Raw genomic sequence first — 26,347 nt, forward strand, 5'->3', positions numbered from 1 at the left:
GAGACTTGGCTTTCTTGGCTTTTCGTTCTACTACACTGAAAGTTAACTAACCTTCCCTAACACTGACTCTGCTTAAGCACTTTTCTAGGCAGCATTCAACACATCAGCAAATCAATATCAAAATAGTATCCTTTGCCACTCTGATAGCATCAACACCCTAGGTTATAACAGTGTATCTCTACCTTCTTTCCCTTGCTCTATCTTCATGCCTTTGCCTTTTATTCGGCCATATTTATGAGTCGCCTAAGGCAGGCTTATCATTTTGACAATAATTCTCTTGTTAACAAAAAGCAAGAGTAGGTTCTAGACTACCTAGGTAGAAGTCTATTTGACACATGCAATTGCTCTCCAATCCAAGCTAGGTGTACAATGTTAGCCAAATTTGGTCCTTATAGCAACTGTAACCGGGGGCCGAAAACAGGTCGCATCCTTGAACTCACCCGGCTGTGGTGCTCACTGCGCCTTACCGTCTACTCAGGTTAAAGCAGCAAGCTGCTCAAGTTCTACGATTAATACAAACTTGGTCAGAAAAAGGTGTCGGGGTTGACTATGGAGGTAGGTAGCCCGTTGTTGGGTTATGGTAGTGATACTTGAGGACACAAGAATCTCATGCCCAGGACTACTGACTAGGTAGGTAGCTCCTTGAATAATATAAGATTACACGATAACTCCTTCCCGCCCAACAGCTAAGGGGGTTTGGCTGATAGCCGAGACGTCGAGACACTTGCAAGAATCTGGTGCCATAATTACCCTCTTCGTTGTCCCTTCCTCCCTCTGACTCCTCCCAACACACACCAGAAAATCCTCCAAAATCACCCAAACTCCTTGATCAACATATCGTAAATATGACTCACACTTAAACAATGAGCGGTAATAACATGGGAACGGCACTCAACCATGAAAGAGAGCTAATACATGATGATAGGTGTCGAACTTAAGGGGAAGACTCGCAACAATTGAGGTCAGAAAAAAGAAAATTAGAAACTCGAAAAACGACGCACAGTGGCGATGCCATCAAGCCAATTATCGCAAAGACTGGAAAACGCCTCCTTCTCATGAGCAGCAATTGGAGCTGTGTCGCCCACCGTAACGTGTGGGCTGACTTTGAGGCGTACATACATACCTACCGCAGTACATACATATACCCCGCCGGCAGCCCAAACCCCCACCAAAAGAATCAGCTCACCGCCTTTAAAATTTTGGCGGTTCTGCTTGGCAGAAAAACAGTCATCCGTACTTTTGGTGGAATTTTTCGTGATGCACAAGAGGATGGGCAGCTAGCTAGCATACACCGAGAAAAGGGCATTTTAGACGTACCTTTCACTGAGTGCTTCAGCCATGTCTATGATCACGACAACCGCGTGGGTGCCGCGTGGCTTTGCGGCGCCCTTCCCGACAAAGTACACTTTCGACGAGGAAGAGTTTGAGCGTATCGCCAAATTGGCGAAGCTCCAGCTTGACGATGCCAAGGAGGACCTAGAAGAGGCCCAGGAGGAAGCACAGGAGGGGGCCAAGGAAGAGGCCCAGGAGGAGGGCGGATCAGCGCCGACTGAAACAAAACGGAAAAAGGGCAAGAAGGCAAAGAAGAACAAGTTCGTGCTTGCCATTTGCAAAGCTGCTGTCATCTGCTGACCGGTGGTAGAATTTCTGTTGATGACGACGACTTGAAGGAGTACGATCTCGAACACTATGACGATGATGACGAGGAAGGTGTCGAAGGCCAAGAGATGGCCATGTTTGGGAACGTCAAGTCATTGGCATACTACGAGTCAAATAAGGATGACCCGTACATTACCTTGCAGGGGGAGGAGGAGGACGAAGATCGCGAGGACTTGCAAATATTGGCGACGGACAATCTTCTGCTGGCGGCCAAGATCGAGGACGAATTGGCGCATCTCGAGGTCTACGTCTACGAAGATGAAGCCGACAATCTCTATGTCCACCACGACATTATGCTCCCCGCGATACCTCTCTGCGTCGAATGGCTGAACATACCAGTAGGAGAAAAGCCGGGGTACGGAAAGGACTCGATAGCAAATTTCGTGGCCATCGGAAGTTTCGACCCGGACATCGAGATCTGGGACTTGGACACGGTCGACTGCATGTACCCGAATGCCATTCTGGGCCAAGGAGGCAATGCGGACGAGGACAAGAAGAAAAAGAAGAAGAAGAAGTCGAAGAAGGCAAACGACGAGTACCATGTCGACGCAGTGCTCTCCCTGGCCGCTAATAGGAAACACCGAAATCTCCTGGCATCGGCGTCGGCGGACAAGACGGTCAAGCTCTGGGATCTGCACACGACCAAGTGCGCCAAGTCATACACGTACCATACCGACAAGGTCTGCTCTCTCGCATGGCATGCGGTCGAGTCGACGGTGCTTCTAAGCGGCAGCTACGACCGCACCGTTGCAGCGGCCGACATGCGGGCGCCAGATGCCCAGCCCACAAGAGTAGGTGTCGAGAGCGACGTGGAGAACGTGCGGTGGGACCCGCACGACCCCAACTACTTCTTCGTGTCTACCGAGAACGGACTCATTCACTACTACGACATCCGCACCGCGTCGACCGATCCCGCGAGCAGCAAGTCGGTGTGGAAGCTTCATGCGCACGACGAGTCCGTCTCGTCCTTCGATCTCAACTCGGTCATCCCGGGCTTCATGGCGACCGGGTCGACAGACAAGACCGTCAAGCTGTGGAACATCGGCCCCACGGGCCCGTCAATGGTCGTCTCGCGCGACTTCGACGTTGGCAAGGTCTTCAGCGCCACCTTCGCGCCAGATGCGGAGGTCGCCTTCAGACTGGCGGTCGGGGGCAGCAAGGGCACTATGACTGTGTGGGACACGAGCACCAACGCCGCCGTCCGCAATGCATTTGCGCAAAAGCTCCCCAGCGGGGCCGTCAGCGCTGGGGATGGAGCGGTGGAGGACAGGCTGGTGGGGATTGACAATGACGAGGACAGCAGCAGCTCGGAAGGGGAGGATGAGGACGATGATGAGGATGACAACGGGGCAGCTGTGGACCAAGAAGATGAGTCGATGGACGATGCCTGAGAATAGAAGACGAGGGAGTGGACATCTAGCAGTACTGCCTGGATGGAGGTTTTCTAACAGAAGAACATTTGAACATCTGGCAAAGAACTACAAAGATTTGCACACTAGGTGATGACGTCGGCATTGGCCTGTGTAGCTGTACCATCACAGGCTTGGGCTTCATCCATACGGCCCTGAGCCAAGGAGTAGGGGACGGGGACGGGTGCCCGTTATAAAAAGCCGAATAGGACTACGCTTTTACACAGTAAGGATGTCGGGCAAGCCTCCGAGAATTTAATCTAGATTTCCATTCCCGGGCTTCGGAAGGTTGCGGCAGAACCTCGTTCATGCGGCGCCGAGCGGTTAATTAACCGTTGAGACGCTAAGATCGACGGGGCGACCACCGATGGAAGTTTCCATGCTGCGGTAAACGGACGAACGGCGAGGTCTGTGTACACGGGCGGGGACTGCATTGCATGGACTGGCATAGATGCGATGCTGACTCCGATCATCCATGCCCATAAGCAAGCAAAGAAGGCTTTTTGATAGATGGCCTTGGAAGTCGTCCGTCTCTGCCATCAGCGGCCTCCGATATTTTCGCAGAACTCACCCAGTCATCCATTCGACCCAAGTGGGTTCCTGTCGATGATAAGCATGCGCCCTTGCAGCACATGCGCGAACAGCTGGGGGGCAATCCTTACATAGAATGAGTGAAGTTAGTTGGTCTTTCTCAAGAAGAGCGGCTAAAATCTGAAACGAGAGCCCCTGGCGGGCTCAGCAAGCCCCAACTGGGAAAAGGGGGAATGGAAGAACACTGGGCCAATAGGAGCCTGTTCCCACCCGCCCTGAGCAGGCTGCGTTTCATTGCAGATCCTTTTTATGGGCCCGTGGTCTCTCCCTTACGTGGTATGTGGCGAACATGAGAGAAATAACGCTGTATCTTAAGGAAACGCATTTTTGGGCATTGATTGTTGTATTGATTCCTCTGATTATTGATTACTGATTACTGCCAGTTTAAAGGCAGATGTGTGTTCCTCAGATGATGGTCCACGTATGAAGTCGGCCTGAAAGCTACCTATCTGCTGAATTGGACATGCCTAAGTATCAGGGTCACACCACATATGTATGTGGAAGTGAAGTACATACAAAGAAGCGCTGGCGGTGCCTCATGTAGAATCTTGTTGGTCGTCGGTTACAAGCAGCTGCTTCTAACGTCACCGACCCATCAGCGCATCCACATGCAGCCAGACGGTAAATCTGTCGGTCGACAGTCATGATCGGGTCTAGATCTGACCATTGCACGACAGAGTTTGGAAGAGCAGAGCCGAATTTACAGATCGTGGTGTAATTCCGTACCGGGCCAAAACCCGCGATGGGTCAGGTGGAGAGTGCGGTGGTGGGACCGAAAGTGGGCACATAGAAAACCCTTTTTGCCTGGATCATTTGACAGGCTCCCCTTGCCGAAGATGATGGCCGCCAATGGGAGGATTGAATGCAAATGGGGCGACCCACAGGATGTGAGCAGGGATTGTTGTTGTTATGCTAAGGCCAAGTTAAGCCATATGCCCATCCGTGGGCCGTGGCACTCCTCCGATTTCACGCTTGATCTTCAGGTACCTATGCAAGGTTTGCACAAACCGACAATGTACTGCGTATGCTCATCATCGGACGATGGAGCAGGAGGAACCTGAAGTTAAGGCACTTTCACCGCAGTAGCTAAGCGTGATATGGCAATGGGTTATGTGGTACTTTCGAGTCTACCTAAACAAGCATGGAGCTTCAGCTCCATGCCTACCCCAGAAGGGCTAGTCCAGGTACTCGTCGATTTCCATCCCCACCCGGGTCCCCTTGCCCATCCCTGATCCCACACCCCATCCCGTCTTCACCTTCCCCGTCACTTTTATTTTGTCTACTCCCCGGGCAGCCACACATGCTTTTGAGCTCTCCTCTTCACTGTCCATCGTCAACTCTCCTTTGACGCTTCTTCTCATCATTGACCCCTGGGTATCTACCTACTTGTCGCAGGCTCGAACTTCAAAATCCCACCTTCATTTCCACCACCTTCCATTCTTGTCAGTCGTCACTATCGAGAGAGACATCAAACTCAGTCGAGAGTGACCCCCATTTCACCAAAACATCTCTCCTTCACATCCATTCCAGCACAAAGAAATAGTCGCCTCACAAAGGGACTGGATCCCACGTGTTAAAACAGCCTCCTCCGGAACCCTTCCCAGAACTGCTCCCGCCCTTTGGATTTTCATTTCTCTTCGCAAGAGTCACCGACGCCTGTTTCCCCACGGAAGCAAACCTAGGGACAGAGGCATTATAAGTCGCCTGTTGCTCTGGCAGTCTTTTATTTTGCGCTCCCCCACCTGGCTGGATTCTGCACCAAACGGTCCTGACAACTCGGGACTTGACCACATTCACGAGGCCTTCTGCCAGAACGGATGTGACCAGGTCACCCGGGGACCATCAACCTTCCGCAAATAGTCGAGAGGGGTACACTCACCTGCATCATACCGCTTCCAAGAAACGGCGCACCCAATCGCACCCGCTCCTCTTACTACGATCCCGCCCTCACTCACACCTGTCCTAAAGGCCGTGACCCCGTGTTCCCGTCTTGCAGGTCCGACCGCTCTGATCTATTGCTGCTTCAAAATACAGCCACTGGAACTCCATATCCTCCAGTCAAGGTCGCCAAGGTCGCTTATTACCCACTACTTTATCACTTTATCTTCACCTCGTACCGCCGCCGACTCTAGCCAGGTCGACCCAGTCCTCTCGCCGCCGCCTCGCAGAGGTGACTTGCATTTTCTAATTGATCCATACCTTCTGTCTGGGACAGCCGCAGTTCGCAATGTCCATCACACGAGCCTTCACGACCCGGAGGGTCAAGCAGAGCCTTGAGGCTGCAGAGGCGAATTCGATGCCGCAGCGGAGCAATACGACCAAGGGTTCAGTTGGCTCAATCCGGTACAAGATATCAGGCCCTGTAGAGCTCATTCATACTACCAACATGCTCTCCTACAATGCGCCAGACATCTTCCCCAAGACCGTCTCGCCCACAGCCTCGGCCTCATCAGCGAGATCTGATGACAGCCTCTCAGAAGGCGCCCTGACAGCCGCCTCGTCCCCTCCCACCAGTCCTGACGTCCCGACCCAACGATGCGCATCCCCGGAGCCGAATCGGTTGTCTACGTACTTCACCGCGTCGCCGCAGGCGGCCGTGCCTGCCACGAAGTCCGAGGCCCCTGCTATCCCACAGCGAGCGCCGTCCCACACCAAGAGGGGCACGTACGAGTCGCTGAACCGCCAGCGGTCAGCCTCCCGTTTGTCAGAGCAGTCGAGTCGGACCGTATCTACCAAAGCCAGCCTTACCTTCTCGCGTTCGTCGTCCGCCAGCACCAGCACATCCGCCACCTCGCGTGCGTCTTCGACCCACCACAAGGCCTCGAGCCCGTCGGCCACCCCGCAGTCGCCCGCGCCGAGCACACCTGCTTCCCCGCCCGTGCAGTTCCATCACAGGAGGGAGTACTCCGAGACGCACCCGTTCGGCCAGGAGCTGGCGCAGGTGACGGAGATCGCGGAGGAGTATGGTCTCAAGGAACGACTAAACGTCATCGACGAGGAGGAGCAGGAACTAGCCGCGAAGGGCCTCTTTAAATTCAGCGCCGAGGAGTACATGTCCGAGATCAGAGACATCTTGTCGACTTTCTTCGGAGAACCCCGACCCGCGGCTGCCATGTGGATCTGATCCCACAGGCAGGTTGTCAGGTGTCTAAGAGAGGAGGTTGCGCAAAATTCGCTGTACATACATTTTAGGGTTCTTGGGAATGCCCGGCGAGGTGGATGACGGACTGCTCTATCCGACCTGCATGAACCTTGGAAGGGACGGAAGGGCAACCATGGATTGGACCGGTGTTTGATGATAATGGTGGATGGTTTTTGCATTTGACTTTTTCTCTCAGGTGTTCGCCTCTTAGGCGATGATTCGCACATCTCTGCGCAAATCTCATTTCTAGGAGCATTCGTTTTTATTCTTATCGTGAGATAACAATTATTACCCCATGCCAGGATTGATGGCTGCAAATACACGGCATTCTCTCACTACTCATACTACTGCACTGTTCGCGAATAACCTCCCATTATTGACATCATGAATTTGGCTAACTGGAGCCAAACTCTCTCTATCCATGCGCTCACGCCAAGGGGCAGGAGACACAAATCCAACCAAGGAAAGTATATTTCCATGACAGCACAGCACACATCGTACAGAGAGAGAACCGAGAGTTCACGAACTGTTCGAGCTGTTGACCTGTCCTTGACGTCACGGCCGGCTACCTGCCTCGGCGGCCTGCATACATACAGGAGGAGGAGGCATGAGGACGCTGTCTGTCACGTTTCCCGGCTTGTGACTGGAAGTTTCAAACTGCCTTCTTTTCTTTTCTTTCCTTTTCCCTTTTTTCTTCTTTTCTTTTGGTGGGTTACACACATACGGAAGCACCTCACCTTCGACCGGCCGCATAGAAACCGGAAGAAGCCTAGAAGACCTTTTGAAGAAGAGTCCTCGACCATCAAACCGGGAAATTTCCCAAAACGCAGACGAAAAAGATAAGAGATGGTAATGGCTTAAACCACGCAGATCTGCAGGGTCTGTTCTCCCTGGTAAAGCTTGGTTCCATGGGTGGAGGGGTGGAGGGAGGAGGCGGGACGATCTGACGATGACTGCGTGATGTGCCGCCGGGGGTTGGGATCGAAATCGGGCACCGGGTTTGATGTTCCCTCATTCCGCCGAATCTGGGTGGGATGGATGTACCGAATCTTCTACCGGGAGAATGATAGGGTTGGGGACCTGGCATTTTCTTCTCCCCCTTTTTTCTGAGGGAGTTAGTAGGGGGGACCTCGTTGTCAGCAACCCATCCGTCGCATATCGAGTATCCCTCCTTGGCTTAAGAGATAGGTAAGTAGAACAGAGGATAAACAAAGTGTGCTGCCTCATAGCATCCCAAGATAAAGGGGCCGCAGGAAGCATATCCGAAGAGCAACCATCAATTCTCTACAGTATGCGACCCTGTAAACCGTAAACATACATACATCCCTTTGGTGGTCTCTCTAGATAGGTAACCAAGCCGTTCGTTCCCTGTACACAATCGGCCCCATTCGTCCCATCTCTTGCCTTCCGTGTGTGTGTATCCAGCTCTAGCTGGTGTCTCGACTCTTCTAAAAACCGCGTAACCGTACAGTCAAGTAAGCACGAGGAACAAAACGCCCAATGATGAATAATTTCCCCCCTTCCAGCAATGCATCTCAACAGTAAAAAAATAAATAAAAAAAGAGGAAGGAGGGAAAAAAGGGGGGTATTAAAGAGATAGAGAAAGAAATCCTAAAAGTGTTCTCTGGCGTAAAGCCATTCCCGGAGAAACTCGGTGCATTCCCCAAAGGCACAGCTTCACCATGCTCCGATATCGATCATTGTCGCAATACGACAGATCCTAACCAGGTCATCCGCTCCCCTGCCAACTTGCCCGGCTGGCTATGCAAAGGTCATGGAGATCTCCTTCTCCTTGCCGAACTCCGCGTCGTCCTCGGCCCAGGGATCTGACAGCGTGATGTTGGGCACCGTCTGCGACGCCCCCCTCATCTCCGGCCTCACCAGCGCGGTGGTGGCGGTGGCGGCTTGCTCGGAGGAGACCATACCGCTGGGGTGGCGATCCTTGGGCGGCGGCGGCGGAGGCGGCGGCAGCTCCGTCTCCGTCTCCACAAACGACGTGTCGAACGTCATCTGGATGCCGTCGCCATCAAGGTTGCCGGCGCCGTGGTGGCCGGTCGCGGGCTCGGGCTCGGGCGGGTGATAGTGCCCGTTCGCGGCACTCGACCTCCCCGTGGACGGGCTCGCCGTGGACGGGCTCACCGCGGGGCGATCTCCCGAGACGCGGTACTCGTGGGAGGAGCGGTAATCCTGGGACGAGCGATACTCGTGCGACGGCCTGTAGGGCATCGCCTCTGCGCTCTTCGTCTCCCTCAGCGAGTCGCGCGGGCGCCTGGCGGAGGAGGGCGGCGGGGTTAGGCCGGGGGGGCTGGCGGGCGGCGGGCCGAGATCCAGCCTCATCGGGGGCAGGGTGCTCTTGATCTCGCGGACCTGCAGCAGCTCTGCGTCCATGGGGTCGATCCCGCCGCCCGACTGCTGCTGCTCCTTGGCCAGCTCGGCGCGGATGGCGTCGACGTCGAACAGCACGCCGTGGTTGTTGCCGTCCGTGTCCTCCGTCTTCCCGTTGGCGCCCGGCGCGCCGCCGCCCTTGGCCGAGTCCTCGTACACCTCCCACTCCTGCCTCCGGCCCTTCTTCCTCCGGCTGAAGAAGCCGAACGCGCCCTTGGTGCCCTTACCTTCCTTCTCGAGCTCCTTCCGGGCCTCCTCGATCTCGTTGATGAGCTCGCGCTGCCTCTCGGCGTGGTTCTCCGGGTCCGGGTCCTCGATCTCGGTGAACTCGTCGCTCTCGACGAGCCAGCCGCGCTCGCGCAGCAGGCGCGGCATCGCCGTCCGGTACTCCATGTGGCCCTTGACCGCGTCCGTCAGGTCGACGTTCTCCAGCCCGTGGATCCCCTCGATGGCGGCGAGGCCCGCGATACGCCGGATGCCCCCGTTCGTCAGCCGGAATAGGTAGCCGAGGATCCAGTCGTTGCGGTGGTAGCCGTTGACGAAGCGGCCGCTGACAACGGCCCGGGCGCGGATGTACTCGTCCTGCTTGACGACGACGGGGCTCCCGAACAGGTAGACGTTCTGGACTAGGCCGAATGCGCCCCTGCGAGCGAGCTCCTGCAGGCAGGAGAAGATGACACGGCTGCCGAGCGAATAGCCAACCAGGGTAATAGGGCGGGTGCCTAGATTGCGATCGATGAGGGAGTCCGCTAGGATGAGGCCTGCCGCCGTCGCGCGGTCGAGCGACACGACCCAGGGATTGTCAATGAGGTAGGAGAGCTTTGTGAGAACCACGGGAAGCTGGAGAGCAGCCATGAGTGAGACGAGGATGGTGCTTCCGAGGAGCTGCTGTAGCCCCTGAGTGAGTGCCTGTGCGGGGGAGGAGAAGAACGTTAGCCGGCGTGCCACGACGAGAGATTCATGTGATGCTATAGTTTACCTCAGTTGCCAGGATATTGATGGTATCACCCATACTTGTCAACATCTCAGGCTCCCACAGGACGGAATAGATGTCTCCCATGACTGGGTCCACCGTACTATACGGCAAGCGTACATCATCGACCTTGCCAGCCATCCAGCCTGATACGGTGACGATCAGGTTCACCCGTTTGTTGTTGTGCAGCGGCCGGTATTCGAATGTCTTGACTGCCCCTGTCCTCCGATTCGCAGCTCGAACACCGATGGCGCTCCCGGAAGCGGCAGCACTCGACGTGATGATCGCCGCCCCGCCAGCGCCAGCGAGGAACCCGCTCGTTCCCGTCACGCCGATGGTCGTGAAACCTGCGGCCAGACCGGCTCCAATGACGGGGGCCAGGAGGCCGGCGGACAACCCGATGACCAGGCCGCCACCCACAGTGGCAAGACCCATCATCACGTACCGCCGCTTGAGGGCCATCTTCCTGCGGTTCTCCATGTGCTGCTCCTCGTTCCAGTTCTCCTTCTCGGCATTCTGCTGCATCTCCAGTGCGTCCGTGACCTTCTTCTCAAAGCGATAGATGTCCAGCCAGGGGATCTCGAGGGCTTTGCCCACTTTTTCCAGCAAGACTCGGGACCTCGCATCGTAGACGGAATCGGCAATAAGTACGAGGAATAGATCGCACAAGACGGTCCAGCGTAGGTCTATGTCAATCTTGTCCGTAGTCGGCAGCTCGGACGGCGTCCGGACGGGGATGGAGAGCTCCTCCTCGTTGGCGTTCGCCGAATACGGCGGCGGCGGGGTGGCCACCTCTTCCTCGTCCGGCTTCAGCGACGGAGACGCTACTACCGAGGACGGTCGGGAGCTCTTCTCGTCGCATACCGAACTCCTCTTGGAATCGCGCTCCGCCTCGGCCATCGGGTTCTTGACGCGGGCGTTGGCCATGAGCAAGGGGGTCAGATCCTTGGGCATGACGCCGTGATCGTTCAGCTGCTCGATCATGATCTGTTCGGCAGGACTGATATCCATGTGGGTGTAGAGGCGGATCATCATCTTCTGGCTCCACATCTGCATGCTCTGGATAGCGGTCTGGACCTCCTTTTTGACTCTTCTGCTGACCTGAATGCCTTCGATTTCCTTGACCATGGAAGAGAGCTCCAGCCTGGTCAAGCCTACGTACGCTATCCTCTGGCCCTCGGTGAGTAGGTTCTTGGTCGCCTGCAGCTGGCTGACTGCGTCGCGCTGCGCCTCATCGTCCTCCGTGATGCTTGTGGTCTGGGCGGCATCCTTGAACAGGTACTGCGTGTTCTCGTCCATACTGGTGGCCGACTCGGCGTCGTCGTCAAGGAGGACCCTCGTGTACCCCTTTCCGGCACCGCCCAGACCCGAATAGCCATACTTGTCGTCGGCAGTCTCGTGGTGCTCCTTCGCAATCAGCCGGTTGTCGTCGTCGTACATGTCGTATGACGCATACGCTGGCATGCACTGCCATTCTTCACTCCGCTCGTCTTCCTTCTTGGGCTCCTGGATGATGACCTGGTGCGAGAACTCGGACACGCCGACCCCGAGGCCGGCGGCGCTGCTATCCCCCCGACCACGACCCGCCGCCATCGGATCTTTCTTGGTCTCGGAGATGGCCTTGTCCTCGATCTTCTCCGGCAGCTTGTCCTCGCCCGCCCCTCCAGAGTCAGATTTGCCATCCTCCGTCATTCCTGTGTCCGTCTGTGACTCGGTCTGCTCCGAGGTTTGATTCGATGTGTGTTCCTTCTCCACGCTCCCGGCGCCGCCCTCCGCAACCTCTCGTAATGTTGCTCCAGCCGGCGTGGGCGTCCCCAACTCATGCCCCTCCCCTGTCTGAATAGGGGAAGCAGGGCCTGACGCTGGGCTAGACACGGTATCATTGAATCTGTTATCGCGATCCGCATCTGTGCGAACAACACTGCCAGCCCTTGCTTTCGTCGCTGTGTCCGGAGCCTCCGGCTCGCCCTTATGGCCGCTGACCTTCCTGACCCCACTTATGCTCAACTTCCGACTCGAGGTCTGACTTGCCGGAGACGCGCCGCTTATTCTTCTAAACCGCTCTCCCATAGGAGTCGGGGTCGAGATCGGGATCGGGTTCGTGTATTGCCTCACGGGGAGGCCGAAATCGTCGAGTTCGGGGACCTCGACGGCCATCGTGGCAGTGGATTGTGTTGTGGATGCAGCTTCGGTAGTCGGTTTGACGCCAGGTTGTGCCGGTGATGTTTCCGGGGTTGCGGATTCGGTTGTTGCGGCCGCTTCAGCGGGCAGGTTGCTTGTTTGCAGGTTCGCAGCCGGCGATGATGGGGATGGACCATCTTTGTTGGACTCGGCGGCCGCGTCGAGTTCAGCCATTTTGCCTTCTAGACGCAGATCAAGTCCCGTGGACGAGTGTGGGCGACAAACACATGCGAGATCCGGGGTAGGAGATCAGGGGCTCAGCCTGAGTATCTGTTTCGGAAGATGGGGGTTGGTCCTGAGAGGTGTGCACCAAACTGATTGCGTGATTCACAAAACTGGATGTACACTACAAGACAGCAGCAAGGCTGGCAAAATAATCAGGACTGTTGATTACCTGGCCGGATTGTCCAGGGGTGGGCAAAATGGCATCCCCTTTCTTTCACCAGTGCTTTGGAGTCGAGGGATAGGAGCTCTCAAAATCGGAGTAAGTGGGATCCACCGCGGCCTGTTCAACCATGCACTTGACGTGATCCCTGTAGGGCGGCGGCGGATTGGAGTACCGCGTAAATCCCGAGGTACATGGGTACTTATTATCAACTGCCCAACGGATCCGGCCATGGAATTCCATATTAGAGGCTTCAAAGTTGGAATGAGGTAGGTTTATTTAAACATAATATATGTACTGCATGGACTGACTGTCAATCATGGATGTTTTCGCCAATCATCGCAAACAGGACTGGGTCTAGAGGAAAGACAATACTGAAACTGGTAGTGATGCAGAGAAGTATGAACTTTGAGGGACAGCATCGCGAGCAAAACGGATAATGGTATCTCATTTTGTATGTGACTTGCTCCCATAAAAAGGCGGGAATCTCGCCCAGTAGGCTTCAATAATGTACTCATGTCGCAACACGCATAACAACCAAGGTACCGTTCAACCCTCAGCGGCCAGGGTTGCCGCCCCTTCACCAGCACCTTCACCTGCACCTTCACCGGCACCTTCACCGGCACCTTCAGCATTGCGCCTCTTTCTCCTTTTCCTCTTCGCCTTCTGTTCCCCACCCGCCTCATTAGTCGGTGACGGCCCAGCCCCCTGCCCCTCCACCCTTGCCGGTTTCTTCGCCTGCTGCTGCTCCTTCTTCGTCTTCTTGACCGCCAAGGGATTCGGGCCCTTGGGGCCATAATTCCGCTTCTTCTTCTTCTTCTGCTTATCCTTCTCCCCTTCCCCTCCCTCATCGCCCCCGCTCCCGCTCTCGGAGCCGCTGCCGCTACCACTCCCCTCCTCGCCCTCATCGTCCCCCCTCTTCCTCTTCGCAGGCCTAGACCGGATGATCCCGTCGCGGAACTTCCCCCTCTCCTCCCTCTCCCTGGTCGCCGCCGTGGCGTCCGACAGCGGCTCCATGATCATGACGGAGCGGGCGACGTACACGAGCGGCACGCCGCGCACGGCGCGCATGGCCCTCCGCACCTCGAGGTCCTGCGTCGCCACGCAGTACCGGTGCTTGTTGGTGCCCGACTTGCCCGGGTCCACCACCGACGATAGGCACTCGAGCGTCGGCAGCGGCTCCGGGAACGAGTCCGGGTGGTGCCCGCACCGCCGCCGCTCGCACACCGCCTTGGCCACCTCGATCGCCGCCGCCGTCGTCGGGTCCGTGTTGTCCTTGTAGAGGTGCCGGATGCTGCACTGGGTGATCACTGTGGTTGTTGTGTGTCTGGGTTAGCTGCCGAAGTCTCCCCGCGCTCGTATTTCCTGCTTAGGGGGGAGAATTGGTTTAAGCCTTGAGAGTAGGAACGTACGAGGCTTGACCTTCCCGTGGAGAGTCCGCTCCAGACTAGCCAGCAGGTCCATCTTGCAGCGGGTTGTCTCCTTGACGATCTCAGCGTCGACGATGCATTGGTACGGTTCTCGGAAGCCGAAGGTGATGGACAGCTGCTGCATCAGCTTCCTGTACTGTTTAGAGCGCTTTCCCCTCATTTTTTCCGGCCGGGTTGGATCAGCGTATGTGTCTGCTGCTGGGCCCGAAGTTGAGTGTCGGATGGCGGGGAGGGACGATCGAGAATTTTTGGAGTTGACCAGAGCGATAAGAGCGATAAAAGCTGGGAATTTCTTATCGGGCTGCATGAACCGAATTTGAGCCAAGCTGTTAGCGCAGCTGTCCATTTAATGCCTGAGTGGATCATGCACTTGCAGGTCAAGGCAAACATGCGCCAGTCAGCCCTGTACCTAGGTAGTGTTGAATAACATTCATATATTCTATATTATTTGCCTTGCGTTAAGACAGGCAGGTCGATTAATTCAAATGCAGGAGCTGCCTACGAGGACAGATACTCCCGTCTATAACAATGATACCGTCGGTGCAGAGACGCAACTCAACACCGATTTAGCCCTCTCTTCCAACTCCTTGCTCAAAAAGAAACCCAAACGCTTCCAAGTCGTGAAACCGTAGCATCCAATGTCTGAAAAAATATCCCCCCCACAGACAACCTGGGAACCGAGTGCCGCTCTACGCCGAGCTGTACTTCCATGTACAGCAAATCCCTAGACCAACCCCTTTATGAGATGCCATAAAACCACACAGGCGATAAGGGGGAAGGGGGCCTGTCATGTCTCCCTCCTCGTACACAGCGCCGCGACTACGCTGATATCGTCGAGTTTCCCTGCAGCACAGTCAGTCAGCAAACAATGCAGGGGCTCCAAATTTGTAGCAGAGAAAGGACAGCAAGGAAAGAAGATAAATAACTCACCCCCTTCGCTCGCCAGCCCCTCCTCGATAGCATGCTCCATAAACGGGCTCTCAGCAAACGGATCCAGCGCCACCGTCTTAGCCGCCTCCATGAGCTCCTCAGCAACGAACTTCATGCCCCCACCCCTACCACCCTTCCTCCGCGCCGCCTCGCCAGCACCATCCCCGGCCGCCCTGACCCCGGCGACAAGCCCCTCGCCGGCCTCCCACCTCGCGACGCTGTCGCTCACGTTCTCGACGATCTCGTGGGCCCACAGGTTGTCGATGACGCCGTCCGTCATGGCGAGCACCACGTCGCCCTCCCTGATGGGCACGGCGTCGACGACGGCGTTGGCCCGCGGCGTGTCCGGGCTGTTGGTCCCCAGCTGCCGCGGGCAGTCGAACCAGTGCCACTGCTCCGTCGTCTTGAACACGAGCGACCGGTCCGACGGCCGCACCACCATCACCTGCGAGTCGCCCAGGCTGGCCACGTAGAGGAGGGGGGTCACCCCGTCGGCTCCCCCTTGGTTCCTTGTCTTGTCTGCTTGACCACCCTTGCCCTCACCATCAGCAGCAGCAGCAGCAGCAGCAGCAGCAGCAGCAGTTTCTTCCTCCTTCTCTTGTCGGACCTTCTGATAGTGTAACTGCGCCCCGCAGGCGGTCGTCGTGCCAAGCCAGTCGTTGGGCGGGCTCGTCGCCTCGATGGTCTGCTCGTACGCCCGCTGCAGGTACTCGACCGGGTCGGGGACGTAGCAGTCGCCCGGCTGGCGCGGCCTCGTCGCGTCCTCCTGCATGGCCGCGACCCAGTAGTGGAGGATCAGCCTCGCCCATAAGCTAAGGAGTAAGCAGTGTCAGCGCCAAGCTTTCATTAATCTGTTTATGTTCTTTCCCAAATCCTCATAGTCCGAGAAAACCCCAGGCGAACATTCAGAGAGAAGGTCGGCAAATGAGGACGAGAAGGAAAGGAAAGGAAAGAAACCCACCCAGCATTCCCCCTCGGCCGCGTACTCCACGCCCCAACCCCGTCATTGGCGCAGATAAACATCTCCCCCGCGTACACGGCGTCATCGCCGTTGGTCCTGCCCCGCACGGGGCCCGACCGCCGCCCACCCTCGTGCGTGCTGAGCGGGTCGCTGAACGACCCCGACGGCGCCGACAGGAAGGGCGGCGGGAACGGGCGCGGCGGTCGCTTGGCGAAGACGGCGATGCCCGTCTCGAACCGGAAGGGGTGCGGTCTCGGCTGTGGTGGCCGGGGATTATCCGCTGTTCGGGAGGGGTGGGGTGAAGAGGAGGAGGAGGGGGATGATGATGATAGTTCGTCGGGCGATGGTGGGGAGTCGGTGGTTTCGGGTTGGGGGGGTTGCGACGCCGAGGACGAGGACGGCGTTGTCGATGACGATGGTGATGACGATGACGATGGAAAAGAACGTGATAATGTCGTGACTGAATGCAACGGACCTAGTAAGAGCCCGTCGAGCCGGACCTGCCCACTATAACCATTGCTATGGGTGCGCCATGTCGACGGAGGCAGGCGGAGGGAGAGCGCCGCCGAGGCAGCAGCTCGCCGTGTGGAGATTGGGATGGAAGCCAGCAGCTGGGAAGGTAGTCTCCTCATTCCAACGACGAGGGCAGGGACTTGTCTGGATGGGGGCTGGCTGGCAGCATTTGACTTTTTCTTCTCTCGTTTTCGGTTTGCTGGTAAGTGCTTTGGGAGCGAGATTTTGCCTGCTCAGGGCGGGTGATGTATGCCCGGTTGATCGATAACAAGTTACTTATCAGCGGCCAGCCTCGGCCGGATGCGCCCAGCGACTACTGCGTACTACCTTAGTGCTTAGCACCTACCTAAAATAAATAGGTGGACCCCATCGGCTCCTCCGGCTTTCCCACCCGCTAGACCGACTTACTTTGGGACCTTCCAGGCTGCGTGGTTGCCCTGTTTTTTAGCGTCCAGTCTAAACGTCACAGAAGATATCATGATTTAATTACAGCTAAATATTGGCAGCACCTGGCGTGGGGAATGTCTGCTTGGTAAACTACGCGGCTGTTAGCTGGTCCCAGCGGGTTGGTAAAACGACGTCTCCCTCAGGACGTTCTTCTTATTTTTGTGTACATATTTACTTGGTCAGAGACCGTGAGGGAATAGTAGTTCTAAGTTGAGAGACAGTGTATGTGATGAGGGAGACAAGAGGTGTTATGCATTGAGTCAAACAGGCGCCGACGATGCAGACCCCGATGCAGGAAAATAGGAAAAATAAACACAGCGCTTTGAGAATGCCCATCCAACCCCTATGCCACGTCCACTCTAGCTTCCATGCAAAAGAGGAAAAGTAAAAGAAAGGGGGAATATGGACCCCGACATAGAAGGTGTCATGCTTTTATGGACAGCTGCCCAGTTGCCCCTATTCTCGTTCGACAAGGTATCCAGCAGATCTCAAAATGACCCAAAAAATCACCATACATCGCCATGCTCCGTATCCTAGTTAGCTACCTAGTAGCCCATGCCCTTTCGCCGTCACATTCATGTATTGAGCAAACGTCAAGCACCCACTCGCTTGTTTGCTCGACCTCAGCCTATAGCTTGCAGCCTCTTCATTGTCCTGTAGACTCAAAACGTTTCCGTCGGTCCTTGGCTTTTTCCTAGAAAGCTTGACCCTGGAATTGCATTCGGCCGGGAGTCCCAGGCCTTGGGCTGCCGGGGCTGCCGGGGCTACCGGACGGAGGATATTGGGGAGGATATTGACCTTGAGGCGGCAGCTGGAACCCAGGGAACCCAGGGCTCTGCGGCCGACCTCCCCGCATATCCATGCCCATGCCTGGCCCCGGCATGCCTGGCGCCTGGCCATGCATTGGTTGCTGCGGTGGTACCGGCCGACGATGCATGTTAGGCGCTGGCCACCCCGCCCCTTGAGCATAGCCCTGCAGACCTGGCGGCGCCAAATTGGGCGGCGGTCCGCCGTTGTAGGGCCCCTGCTGCGGCATCATCTGCTGTCGCTGTTGCTGCGGCATCTGGCCACCCGCCGGACCAAGTGAGTTGGTCCGTGGCGGTCCCATGCCTGGGTTCATAAATACGGGTCCGGGAAGGTTGCCCATGCTCATTCCGCCCATGGCAGCATCATATGTCGGGGGTGACGGTCCTGGACCCATACCCATGCCTGGGGCCATTCCCGGGTTCCGCTGCTGCTGATACTGCTGCTGTGCGGCAAATTGTGCTTGCTGCTGTGCATGCTGCTGTGCTTGCTGTTGTGCTTGCTGCTGTGCCTGATGCTGTGCGTATGCAGCCTGCGCCGCTCGTTGAGCCTGGGATTGTTGTTCCCTCTGGCGCTGGTCGATCGCTTGCGCGACAGCCTGACCGCCAAGCCCCTGCTTCATCTGCGCCCTCTCCCGCTCCCGCGCTTGGATCGCGCCGACCAGGCCGGCCTGCGCCTGCGGCGCGTTTCGGTTACCTGCAACGTCGATGAGCGGATTCCCAGTCACCCGCGCCACATGTTCCTGCTCGCGAGCCGAGAGATGGCTGGATAGCTCGCCTCCCGAGAGCATCGCTGCCGAGCCCCGGCTGCCAGGACGCTGGAGGAGATCGGCCGAACCCCGGCTTCCAGGGCGCTGGAGAAGGTCGGCCGAGGGGCTGCGTGAATGAGCCGCTGCGGAGCCAGGTCTGCTGTTGGCCATCGCTGTCAGGAGTTCTTGGCTGCCCTGCCGTCTCAGAGGTGGTGTCGGTGTCCCGGTCCGAAGACCTGCAAGAGTATTCGCCGAGGGCTGTCGCTGGTGGCCGTAAAGAGGCGTGGTGGCAGCCGCGGCTCGTTGCTGGACAAACTGCTCGGGGCTGATGCCTCGTTCGCCAGACGGCGATCCGACCCTAACGCCGCCGGGTTGCCATGCCACACTTCGGCGGATCGTGTCATCCGAGTCTTGACGGAAGTGGGCGTACCCAGCTGCAGGGCCTGGCGACTTCCGACCAGGAGCAGGTGACGACGACCGAGGAGGTGACTGAGCAGGGAGGGGTGTCGGCGTTTTATTGCCCGCACCTTGCGAGCCACGATAGCCGATGACGGGCGTTGGGCCGAAGTTGATTTCCGGGATATCGTAAGCGGCCTTCGGTACGGGCGGCTCCGCTTCCGAGGGCTCACCGACAGTTCTAAGAACGCCAGCACGCGGTCGCTCGACCGACTCTTGCGTGTCGCTCGATTTCCGCGTACTGGCATAGTCCGGGCTCGCTGTCGAGGAGGCGTCATCGTAACGACTACTTGCTCCGGTCCTGTCGGTATCGTGGCGCACGAGACTGTGATCGGCAAATGGGCGGTTCAGGTCGTCCGCGTTTGCGGCGCGTATTAGGGCGAGGGCGTCTTCGTCCAAGACGCGGCTGCTAAAGCTCCCAGTACTAGTGGGCGAAGGGGGTGCCGAATTATCACTCCGCTGGAGGCTCGCCGTCCTCTGCGGCAGGGGTTTTCTGTGAACTGGGGGGGATGTCTGGATATGAGGCGGTTGTTGCATTGCCGGATTCGGTGGCGGGGTACGGCGTTGGCCAGGTGGCGGCGCCGCCGCCTGGTAGCCATGGCTAAACTGAGGGTTAGATAAAAGGGCGGGGCTACCTCCGGGCTCCCGAGGAGATCCCGGCGGCGGTCCTTGAGGGTTCATCATAGGGGGTGGGCCCCGTGCATTAGGTGGAGGACCCATTACGTTCGGTGGGGGATCCATCGGGGGTTGGCGCATCGGCGGTGGGCCGCGGGAATTCGGAGGAGGACCGGAATTGGGCGGAGGGGTTCCAGGAGGGGCTCCTTGTCGAGGCCCGGCTAGAGGTGACCTGGATCGGTTCTGAGCAAGAGCCATGTGAGGTGCCGCGAGCCCGGGCGAGGAGAAAGGCGGATGGGCATGGCCGGGGGACGTTAAAGCTTCAGGAGATCCATTGTAATTAGCACTGGTCCCTAGGGGGTTGGCGTTGGCTTGTGGCTGTACCGATGGACCCCTGGGGTCTGCTTGTCCAGAGACCGGCTCTGCGCTCTGTTGACGAGGATGTCGGCGCAGCGGGTCATCTGGAAAGTGCTCTGCGGTGAGGCCGCCTGCTGTTGCCAGCTGTGACAGCGTTGTGCTTGACAAGCGACTGTTTGCCCTGCGTAACTCGGGCGAGTGGTACGGCTGCTGGGTCGGCCTGGAACCTGCACCGTGGGCAAATGCGGGAGGGGCATTCACCGGCTCCGGCGTGCGCATTCTTTGCCAAGCATCGATATCCCCCGGGGGCGTGTTCCTCGGGGGGGTTTCATCTTCGGAGCTCACACGTTCAGGGGTAGCAGCCAATTCGCTCGCAAAGGTTCTTGCACGGTCGGCACCGCGCACGGAAGGCACCAATCCTTGTGGATGTCCTGCTCCGTAGTCAGGCGGCACGTTAGCCATCTGCGGGTCTGAGATGTTCCGTGAGTGCCGGGCGTTTCCTCCCATTGCGGGCGGTGCACGCTCCCGGTCATGGTCCGGAGGTGCCGAATGGCTCGTCGCGCCTGGCTGTACCGACGACATGGACGGGGAGGACCTAATTGAGGCGTTATCATCGGCAAAGTTGACGCGCGGTCTGGGTGGGCCGGAGGCTTGCTGGCCGAAGCTCAGCCGCTTGCTGTTGCGGCTCCCACTCCTCCCGTGCGTCTTCGTGCCATCTTCCACCGCGGTCATGCGCTGCGAGGTCAACTCCTTCAACTGCTTTCTCCATTCATTTTCTGACCATGCCGGACTTCCGTCCGCCAGGATCAGGCCCGTCACGTCTAGTATCTCCATGTACCCATACCGCTTGTGCTTGGGCATGGCGAACATCAACGATCGGGTGTCGAGGACGCTTGCAACTAGCCTGCCCGGACGACCATACAAGCAGAAAGTGTCCCAGGTCGGGAAGAGGAAGCGTAGGAGCATCTCGAAGCCTGAGATGGCGGGACGGACCTCGGGCATGATAAAAACGAAGCCCTCGGTTGCGGATGGCGGGTCCGTGTGGATGGTGATATTCCCCTCAACCTTGAGCAGGGTAGAGCCATCTATCAGGGCTCTAGATTGCGGGTAGATGGCATACGCCGAGTACGCATCGGAGATGGTTGCAATGGGGCGGGCCTTTTTCTTCCTCTCTGCCTCCTTCTTGGAATCGTAGAACTTTATGTCGCCCTTCAGTAAGGGCGCGTGCGAGCGGTCATATGGCGAGCGCTTCTTCATCTCCTTCTGCAGCTTCTGGTACTCCTTCTCGTCGGGAGGAGATATTACGCACCAACAGCGCCTCCAGGGCACACCGGCTCCAAAACGAACACGAACCCACTCCTCGACCTTGAACTTTGTCCGATCCATGATCAGGTTAATATTGTTGAGGGTCTTGCCCTTGCCGGCGATCAGCGCACCGGTGTAGGCTTCCTGCAACGTCGAGTGCTCGAACATGGACAATCTGATGCCGGCAGTCCACTGGATTAGCGAGTGGTGCGAGTTGAAGTGGAGGAGATATCGGTTCCTCCCGGCGGTGCTAATGCTTAGAATGTTTTGCAGTGGCTGCTCATCGTTCGATTTCGTCGGCAACGATTCGATCTGGAGATGTGGTCAGCTTTCTGGATTCCCCGAGCAGGAGAGAGTGTAGGGCCGTCTCGGCGAGGTGTGGTACCATCTTGATCGAGGCGTCGGTCAGGTTAATGAATTTCGGCAACACCTCTCCATCGTCCCCGGCAGCATCCAGCTCTGCAGCATCCCACAGCGAGAGGATGGTACCGACTAGCTGCGCAAAACACTCGGTCCATGTTCTGTCTGGGTTTGGTCTTCCTCCTAGGCAGTGTCAGCACGCAGAAACACAGAATTCCCACAAAAAACTTCGCCTCGAGACGAGGGGCCGTACTTGAGTCCTGGTCGTCAAGCTTCAGGAAATACCCCTCCTGGTACAGCTTGTTCTGGTGGCTGTTCAGGAATGTGAAGATGGGCTGAAGCTCTGGGATAGTATCTTGGTTGATGTCCATCATGTGCGGTTGGTAGGTCTGTATCATGGACACGGGGCGTGAACTACTTCGTTTTCTTCCGGCAGGACTCGCCGACGGTGAATCGCTCAGCGGAGGGGTCGAATGGTCATGCTCGGCGCGTACGGGTGACGAGGGGACCGGCGTGGCGGGGAAGACGTCGTTAGCAGCGGGATGTTGCGGTGTGGAGTGGAAAGCACTGTCGGGTCTCTGGTGTGGTTGAACTTTCTGCGCGTCGGCAGGGGGCGATGGTGTTGTAGAATCAGAAGTCCTCAGTTCTTTGTTCGACGCCGAGAACTGGGACATAAACGAGAGCACTTTTACGGCGCGCCTCGGTCAGCTGGAATCCTATGGGGTTATACGGCACGGGTTGGAAATTTATTGAATTTCCAAATCTTTTGGCCGCATGAGGGCTCGAGAGAAGGACACGAGGAAGAGGTAGCCCCAGTGAATATATGTAGGTATGGATGATGTGGGTTCCAGTACGCAGGACAGGAGAGGAGAAAGGGGGGCAAGGGGAAAGGTCCACGGGAATTTGCGTTGGAGAAAACGTGGCAACGACTAGACAGGGACAGGGCCCGGCCGCTGCAGAATATAATGGGCGATGGGGGATAGGATGGGAAGATGGATGGATGGATGGAGTGGGAGAGTGAGAGGGGCTACGAACCACGATTACGACCCATTTTTCCCTCCTCTTAACGGTCTTGGCCAGGACAAGGGGATGTTGGAGCCAAGAAGGCTACAAAATAGAGGCTCGTGAAAGCCCACAGCGACTGACAAGTCGGACAGAGTCCAGAACCGAGACTCCCCTCTCAAAAGTGCCCACCAAACGAGGAGGAGGAATAACTAGGTGGCCCTAGTCGGCATGCGAATAAGTTCGCCCGACAACGGAATCGAGTTCTCTTAGCCGGCGAGATGGGGCGCGCTGAGCGGCGGGGTGGGTAGCGGGAACTGAGCAAGCGACCGAAAACCCTAGGAGACGAGAAAGCTTATCGCGAGAGGGCTTCCCGGTAGTAGTGATGGCGGCGGCTTGCTTGTTCTGTATGATCAGGAGGAGTTGTAGGAGTCCGTTTTGTTTTTCTGTGTGCATAGACTGCGCGGCCAGAGTTAATGATGTCAGGTTCTGCTTTAGTGTCCACTTCCAGCTACTGCAGCTCCATTGGAGAAAAGGTCGTCTCAAGGTGCGCAGGTGTCGGAGGACCCGGTTGCTCTCAGTTTCCGAGACTTGGAACGAATTAACCGAATGCGATTCGTGGCTCGTGACAAGGTCGCGGGAGGGAAAGGGAGAGGCAAAAGAGAAGAGTATGGGGTCGAATCTTTATAAGAAGCTGGGGGAGCAATTAGAACGTCCTCCCGGGATCTCAAACTAGTGGATCACGGATCATGAAATAACCAAGTCCCAAGTCTAATAGACACTACGGATTACTGGCGTCGACAAGAGACCACAGCTTGGCACCAACCCAAACGGGGCTGGATGATGGTGAGCTGAGCGGGTGACTTATTTGTCGCTAGTTTGAGGGTGGATCCCGCCCGCGATTTCGCGACTCGTTGGTGCACCAGGCAGTGTCATGGATGGTGGGCTTCAGTGAAGAATCTCGTCTCGTGTCTTGGTCAGAGAGGGACTGCGGCCACTTTAAGCACCCGGGTAGGTAAACGTAAAAGTCTCACTGATTGCAGGGCCTGCAGCTAATAGAAATCGACATATACAGAGCCCCCACTGGCGTTCGCGACGAGAGCCAGGAGGAGCAGCACTCCCCATGTCTCTCTCGTATTTATTTTGACTTTGGCGGGTTGTTTTCCACCTAGTAAGTGGTCCTGCTTGGCTAACTAATAAGCGCTGTTGGCACAAATGGACTCCGAGAGATGCCGAAACGCCCGGACAAGCCGCGCTGCTGCTGCTGCACCCTGCCCATTTCTGCAAGCATCCTTCCCCTGTCTGATGAGGGAGTGTCTGGATTCTGGAGTGCTGGGTCATGTAGCAGTATATACATTTCTCTGTCGTTGTCCTCCCAGTCCCTCCTTTCTTTTACTTTTTTCTTGTCCATCTAGAGGTATCCTAAAATTTTTGATGACGATGATGCCATGTCAGCTGTCCAGGCAAGGGTCCTTCGCCGTTCCCCGCCGGCCGATTTGCGGTGGCAGTGGAGGTGGTAGGTACAGTACCTTGCTGGTACCCAGGCAGAGCCAGAGCAGTGTACCTTCCATGCTTTTTGGGTGGTTGGGGCGGGGCATTGCTCAAGTGTACACAGGTATTCCCGTAATCAAGCCAGGGAGTAGGTTTCTATTGGTACCTAGGCAGGTACCGATGCGACAGCAGCGTTTCGTTCCCGTCCCGGATGTGCTTGGTGATTGGCTCATATCACCTTCCCCATCATACCTACGCTATACTATGGGAAGAAGTGATCCCAGAAATGAAATTGGTGACGCGTGTTCTTGCTTGCTGTGGTCTGTTGCTGACTGTTACCGGTCGGCGCTCACCAGTGTCCATGAAGAAAGCAGCACCTATCCAGATAGGAGCTGAAATGTGTTGGAATGGTGAACGGAGTGATAAGGTCTGGAACATTCCTAGCCCAGGTTGTGACTCGTCGTCATCATGCGGCAAAAGGCCAGCAGTCTTGGCGGTCCCAGGGGTCCAACCTCCCATGCACTTCATATTATTTCATCCCATCCATGCATTCCAGAGATCCGAGAATTGACGATTGGAGGGGCCGCCCTTGTCCTCGGGCTGCTCCGCCCCCAGCACCACCTACGAATACGTGGTGCCTCGTACCTGCTGGGCCGCCTCAAACCCAGCCTCGCTTGCTAAGTCGGCACCATTTGTGCAGCTTTCCGAAGTTCCGAACCAGTCTGTCTGTCAGCACCTACATATACAGACTACAGGGTGCGGAGAAGCTCCAAAAGCCGGAATGTCCTGTCATCCACATCATTTCGCGCTGCAAAATGTCCTTTTTCCTGTATTCCGTATACGTAGATCCTGCTAGGATCTTGCTTGGCCAGCGAGCTTGAGGTGAAATGCGGTATATAGTTACGTCATCACGCATCACTAGTAGCTGTAAATAGCCACCGCCCCTTATCGAAAGCCAATCTCGGTATAAAGCGCGGATTCGTGGTCACCTCTGCCAGTCGTCTGTACTACATAGCACACAGACAGAAAATTCGATCGGATGAGACAAGGACGCATCAGAGAAATACGCTCACCAATCGCTGAGCTGCACATCTTGTGCATGCGTCGGCGGTACGACGCCAAGCAGAGGCCACTGCTGGGCTAAATTCTGATGTCGCAGCCGCTATTCCTGGTCCAGCTGATTTATCGAGAGGCTCTAGTGTAAACTGTCGGATACCCTGAAAGTGAACTCAACAGATTCTAATAAATCTTTGCAAAACGACTCCAAGTCTGCAAGGATGCTTGATAGCAAAGCTCTGGTCAATTCATGGCAGATTCTACAGAGTTCGTACGCTATCATCAATTTGCAGACTACACAACAACCGCCAGCTCTCTGCGGATCCTTATCTTGAACGTCATCATGCCTATCCTGGCTGTCATGTACCTAGATATTATCCAAGGGAAGACTAAAGATTTCTCCCCAGTTCAAAAGCGGAAGACTCAAGACTCTCACACAGTGGGAATCGAGTTCAGAGCAAAGCCCCTATGGTCGGATGGTTGGTAAAAGTTCTAACCTCCTACCAACCAAATGCGCACGATTTATCACTCCCTAAGTAAGTAAGCCTCTTGCATCCCAACTTTGGGGTTTCCGGTATCCATGCGGTCCAACCCCAGACGTCGACACCATCAGTGCGTATATTTCATCGTGACAGCTATAGGGCTGGCGAATGAGTGATGCCCAGCACCGTCCTGGGGCGCACTGTTGCTGGTTTGGGACACAAAGCTACGCACGAAGTCGAGGAGGGGCAACTGTCGGCTGAGCCCGCGAGCCTGGTAGCAAATCAGGCCCGCGCAGGAGACTGCCTAGCGCCGGGAAGGGATCAACAGCTCTACCGACGGCGCGTCTGGGGCCGGTCCCGGGACAGGAGTGGAGGTGTCCAGGTTCTGTCCTGTCACTGGCCTATTGTTTGGACGCCCCCGTGCACCTGCAGGAGCCATCGACAAACTGAGACCTCCCATTATTAGGGGGCCTTGACAAACTAATTTTGGTTGGGAGTTCGAGAAGCCCTGTGATGCACCCCACATGTCGAGTCTCTTGTCAAGCACACTTGATCTCAACACCTGCGCGTCCGAAACCACTCGTCACCGTCCCATCTCTTCCTTGCCGTCGTAAAAAAACAAATAACAGTACTTGATTGCGCGAATAGCCGCATGGGACGCACTG

General features: G+C 56.6%; 6 protein-coding genes across 6 annotated transcripts; 3 read left to right on the top strand and 3 right to left on the bottom strand.

The window, feature by feature from the left end:
• Positions 1-1,228: 1,228 nt before the first annotated feature.
• Positions 1,229-3,221, top strand: QBC33DRAFT_189807 (putative periodic tryptophan protein 1 protein). The gene is made up of 2 exons (XM_060422512.1): positions 1,229-1,592; positions 1,643-3,221. The coding sequence occupies exons 1-2, from the start codon at positions 1,339-1,341 to the stop codon at positions 3,048-3,050; spliced, it is 1,662 nt and encodes a 553-aa protein (XP_060280800.1). The 5' UTR covers positions 1,229-1,338; the 3' UTR covers positions 3,051-3,221.
• A 2,665-nt stretch (positions 3,222-5,886) lies between these two features.
• On the top strand, positions 5,887-6,783 carry QBC33DRAFT_457030 (uncharacterized protein; the record flags this gene model as incomplete). The annotated part of the gene is made up of 1 exon (XM_060424837.1): positions 5,887-6,783. The coding sequence occupies one exon, from the start codon at positions 5,887-5,889 to the stop codon at positions 6,781-6,783; it is 897 nt and encodes a 298-aa protein (XP_060280801.1).
• Positions 6,784-8,336: 1,553 nt separating this feature from the next.
• Positions 8,337-12,801, bottom strand: QBC33DRAFT_546500 (uncharacterized protein). Its single transcript, XM_060428669.1, has 3 exons — positions 10,166-12,801; positions 8,392-10,095; positions 8,337-8,363 (listed from the first exon to the last, which is right to left on the bottom strand). Exons 1-2 carry the CDS (start codon positions 12,512-12,514, stop codon positions 8,563-8,565), a joined length of 3,882 nt encoding a protein of 1,293 aa, XP_060280802.1. The 5' UTR covers positions 12,515-12,801; the 3' UTR covers positions 8,337-8,363; positions 8,392-8,562.
• A 231-nt stretch (positions 12,802-13,032) lies between these two features.
• Positions 13,033-16,845, bottom strand: QBC33DRAFT_612969 (Fcf1-domain-containing protein). The gene is made up of 8 exons (XM_060432515.1): positions 16,522-16,845; positions 16,047-16,326; positions 15,693-15,897; positions 15,086-15,599; positions 14,965-14,998; positions 14,871-14,891; positions 14,138-14,310; positions 13,033-14,035 (listed from the first exon to the last, which is right to left on the bottom strand). Exons 1-8 carry the CDS (start codon positions 16,676-16,678, stop codon positions 13,275-13,277), a joined length of 2,145 nt encoding a protein of 714 aa, XP_060280803.1. The 5' UTR covers positions 16,679-16,845; the 3' UTR covers positions 13,033-13,274.
• An 855-nt stretch (positions 16,846-17,700) lies between these two features.
• QBC33DRAFT_456827 (uncharacterized protein) lies at positions 17,701-22,325 on the bottom strand (the record flags this gene model as incomplete). The annotated part of the gene is made up of 3 exons (XM_060424827.1): positions 17,701-21,603; positions 21,677-21,834; positions 21,905-22,325. The coding sequence occupies 3 exons, from the start codon at positions 22,323-22,325 to the stop codon at positions 17,701-17,703; spliced, it is 4,482 nt and encodes a 1,493-aa protein (XP_060280804.1).
• A 1,303-nt stretch (positions 22,326-23,628) lies between these two features.
• On the top strand, positions 23,629-24,710 carry QBC33DRAFT_189908 (uncharacterized protein). The gene has a single exon (XM_060422514.1). The coding sequence runs from the start codon at positions 23,869-23,871 to the stop codon at positions 24,538-24,540; it is 672 nt and encodes a 223-aa protein (XP_060280805.1). The 5' UTR covers positions 23,629-23,868; the 3' UTR covers positions 24,541-24,710.
• The last annotated feature ends 1,637 nt before the right edge of the window (positions 24,711-26,347 follow it).

This window comes from Phialemonium atrogriseum (genome assembly GCF_030411735.1).
Source record: "Phialemonium atrogriseum strain 8032-3 unplaced genomic scaffold QBC33scaffold_23, whole genome shotgun sequence".
NCBI lineage: Eukaryota > Fungi > Ascomycota > Sordariomycetes > Cephalothecales > Cephalothecaceae > Phialemonium > Phialemonium atrogriseum.

What these genes read in the sequence shown, in the direction of transcription:
- QBC33DRAFT_189807 (XM_060422512.1), top strand. Translation starts at nt 1,339, where the DNA reads ATGTCTATGATCACGACAACCGCGTGGGTGCCGCGTGGCTTTGCGGCG. An exon ending in AAGAAGGCAAAGAAGAACAA is followed by an intron (nt 1,593 to 1,642) that starts GTTCGTGCTTGC and finishes GACCGGTGGTAG; the next exon opens with AATTTCTGTTGATGACGACG.
- QBC33DRAFT_612969 (XM_060432515.1), bottom strand. Translation starts at nt 16,678, where the DNA reads ATGAGGAGACTACCTTCCCAGCTGCTGGCTTCCATCCCAATCTCCACA. An exon ending in GCTCGACGGGCTCTTACTAG is followed by an intron (nt 16,327 to 16,521) that starts GTCCGTTGCATT and finishes CCTCCCGAACAG; the next exon opens with CGGATAATCCCCGGCCACCA. An exon ending in CGGCCGAGGGGGAATGCTGG is followed by an intron (nt 15,898 to 16,046) that starts GTGGGTTTCTTT and finishes CTTACTCCTTAG; the next exon opens with CTTATGGGCGAGGCTGATCC.
- QBC33DRAFT_546500 (XM_060428669.1), bottom strand. Translation starts at nt 12,514, where the DNA reads ATGGCTGAACTCGACGCGGCCGCCGAGTCCAACAAAGATGGTCCATCC. An exon ending in TCAATATCCTGGCAACTGAG is followed by an intron (nt 10,096 to 10,165) that starts GTAAACTATAGC and finishes TCCCCCGCACAG; the next exon opens with GCACTCACTCAGGGGCTACA.
- QBC33DRAFT_189908 (XM_060422514.1), top strand. Translation starts at nt 23,869, where the DNA reads ATGGACTCCGAGAGATGCCGAAACGCCCGGACAAGCCGCGCTGCTGCT.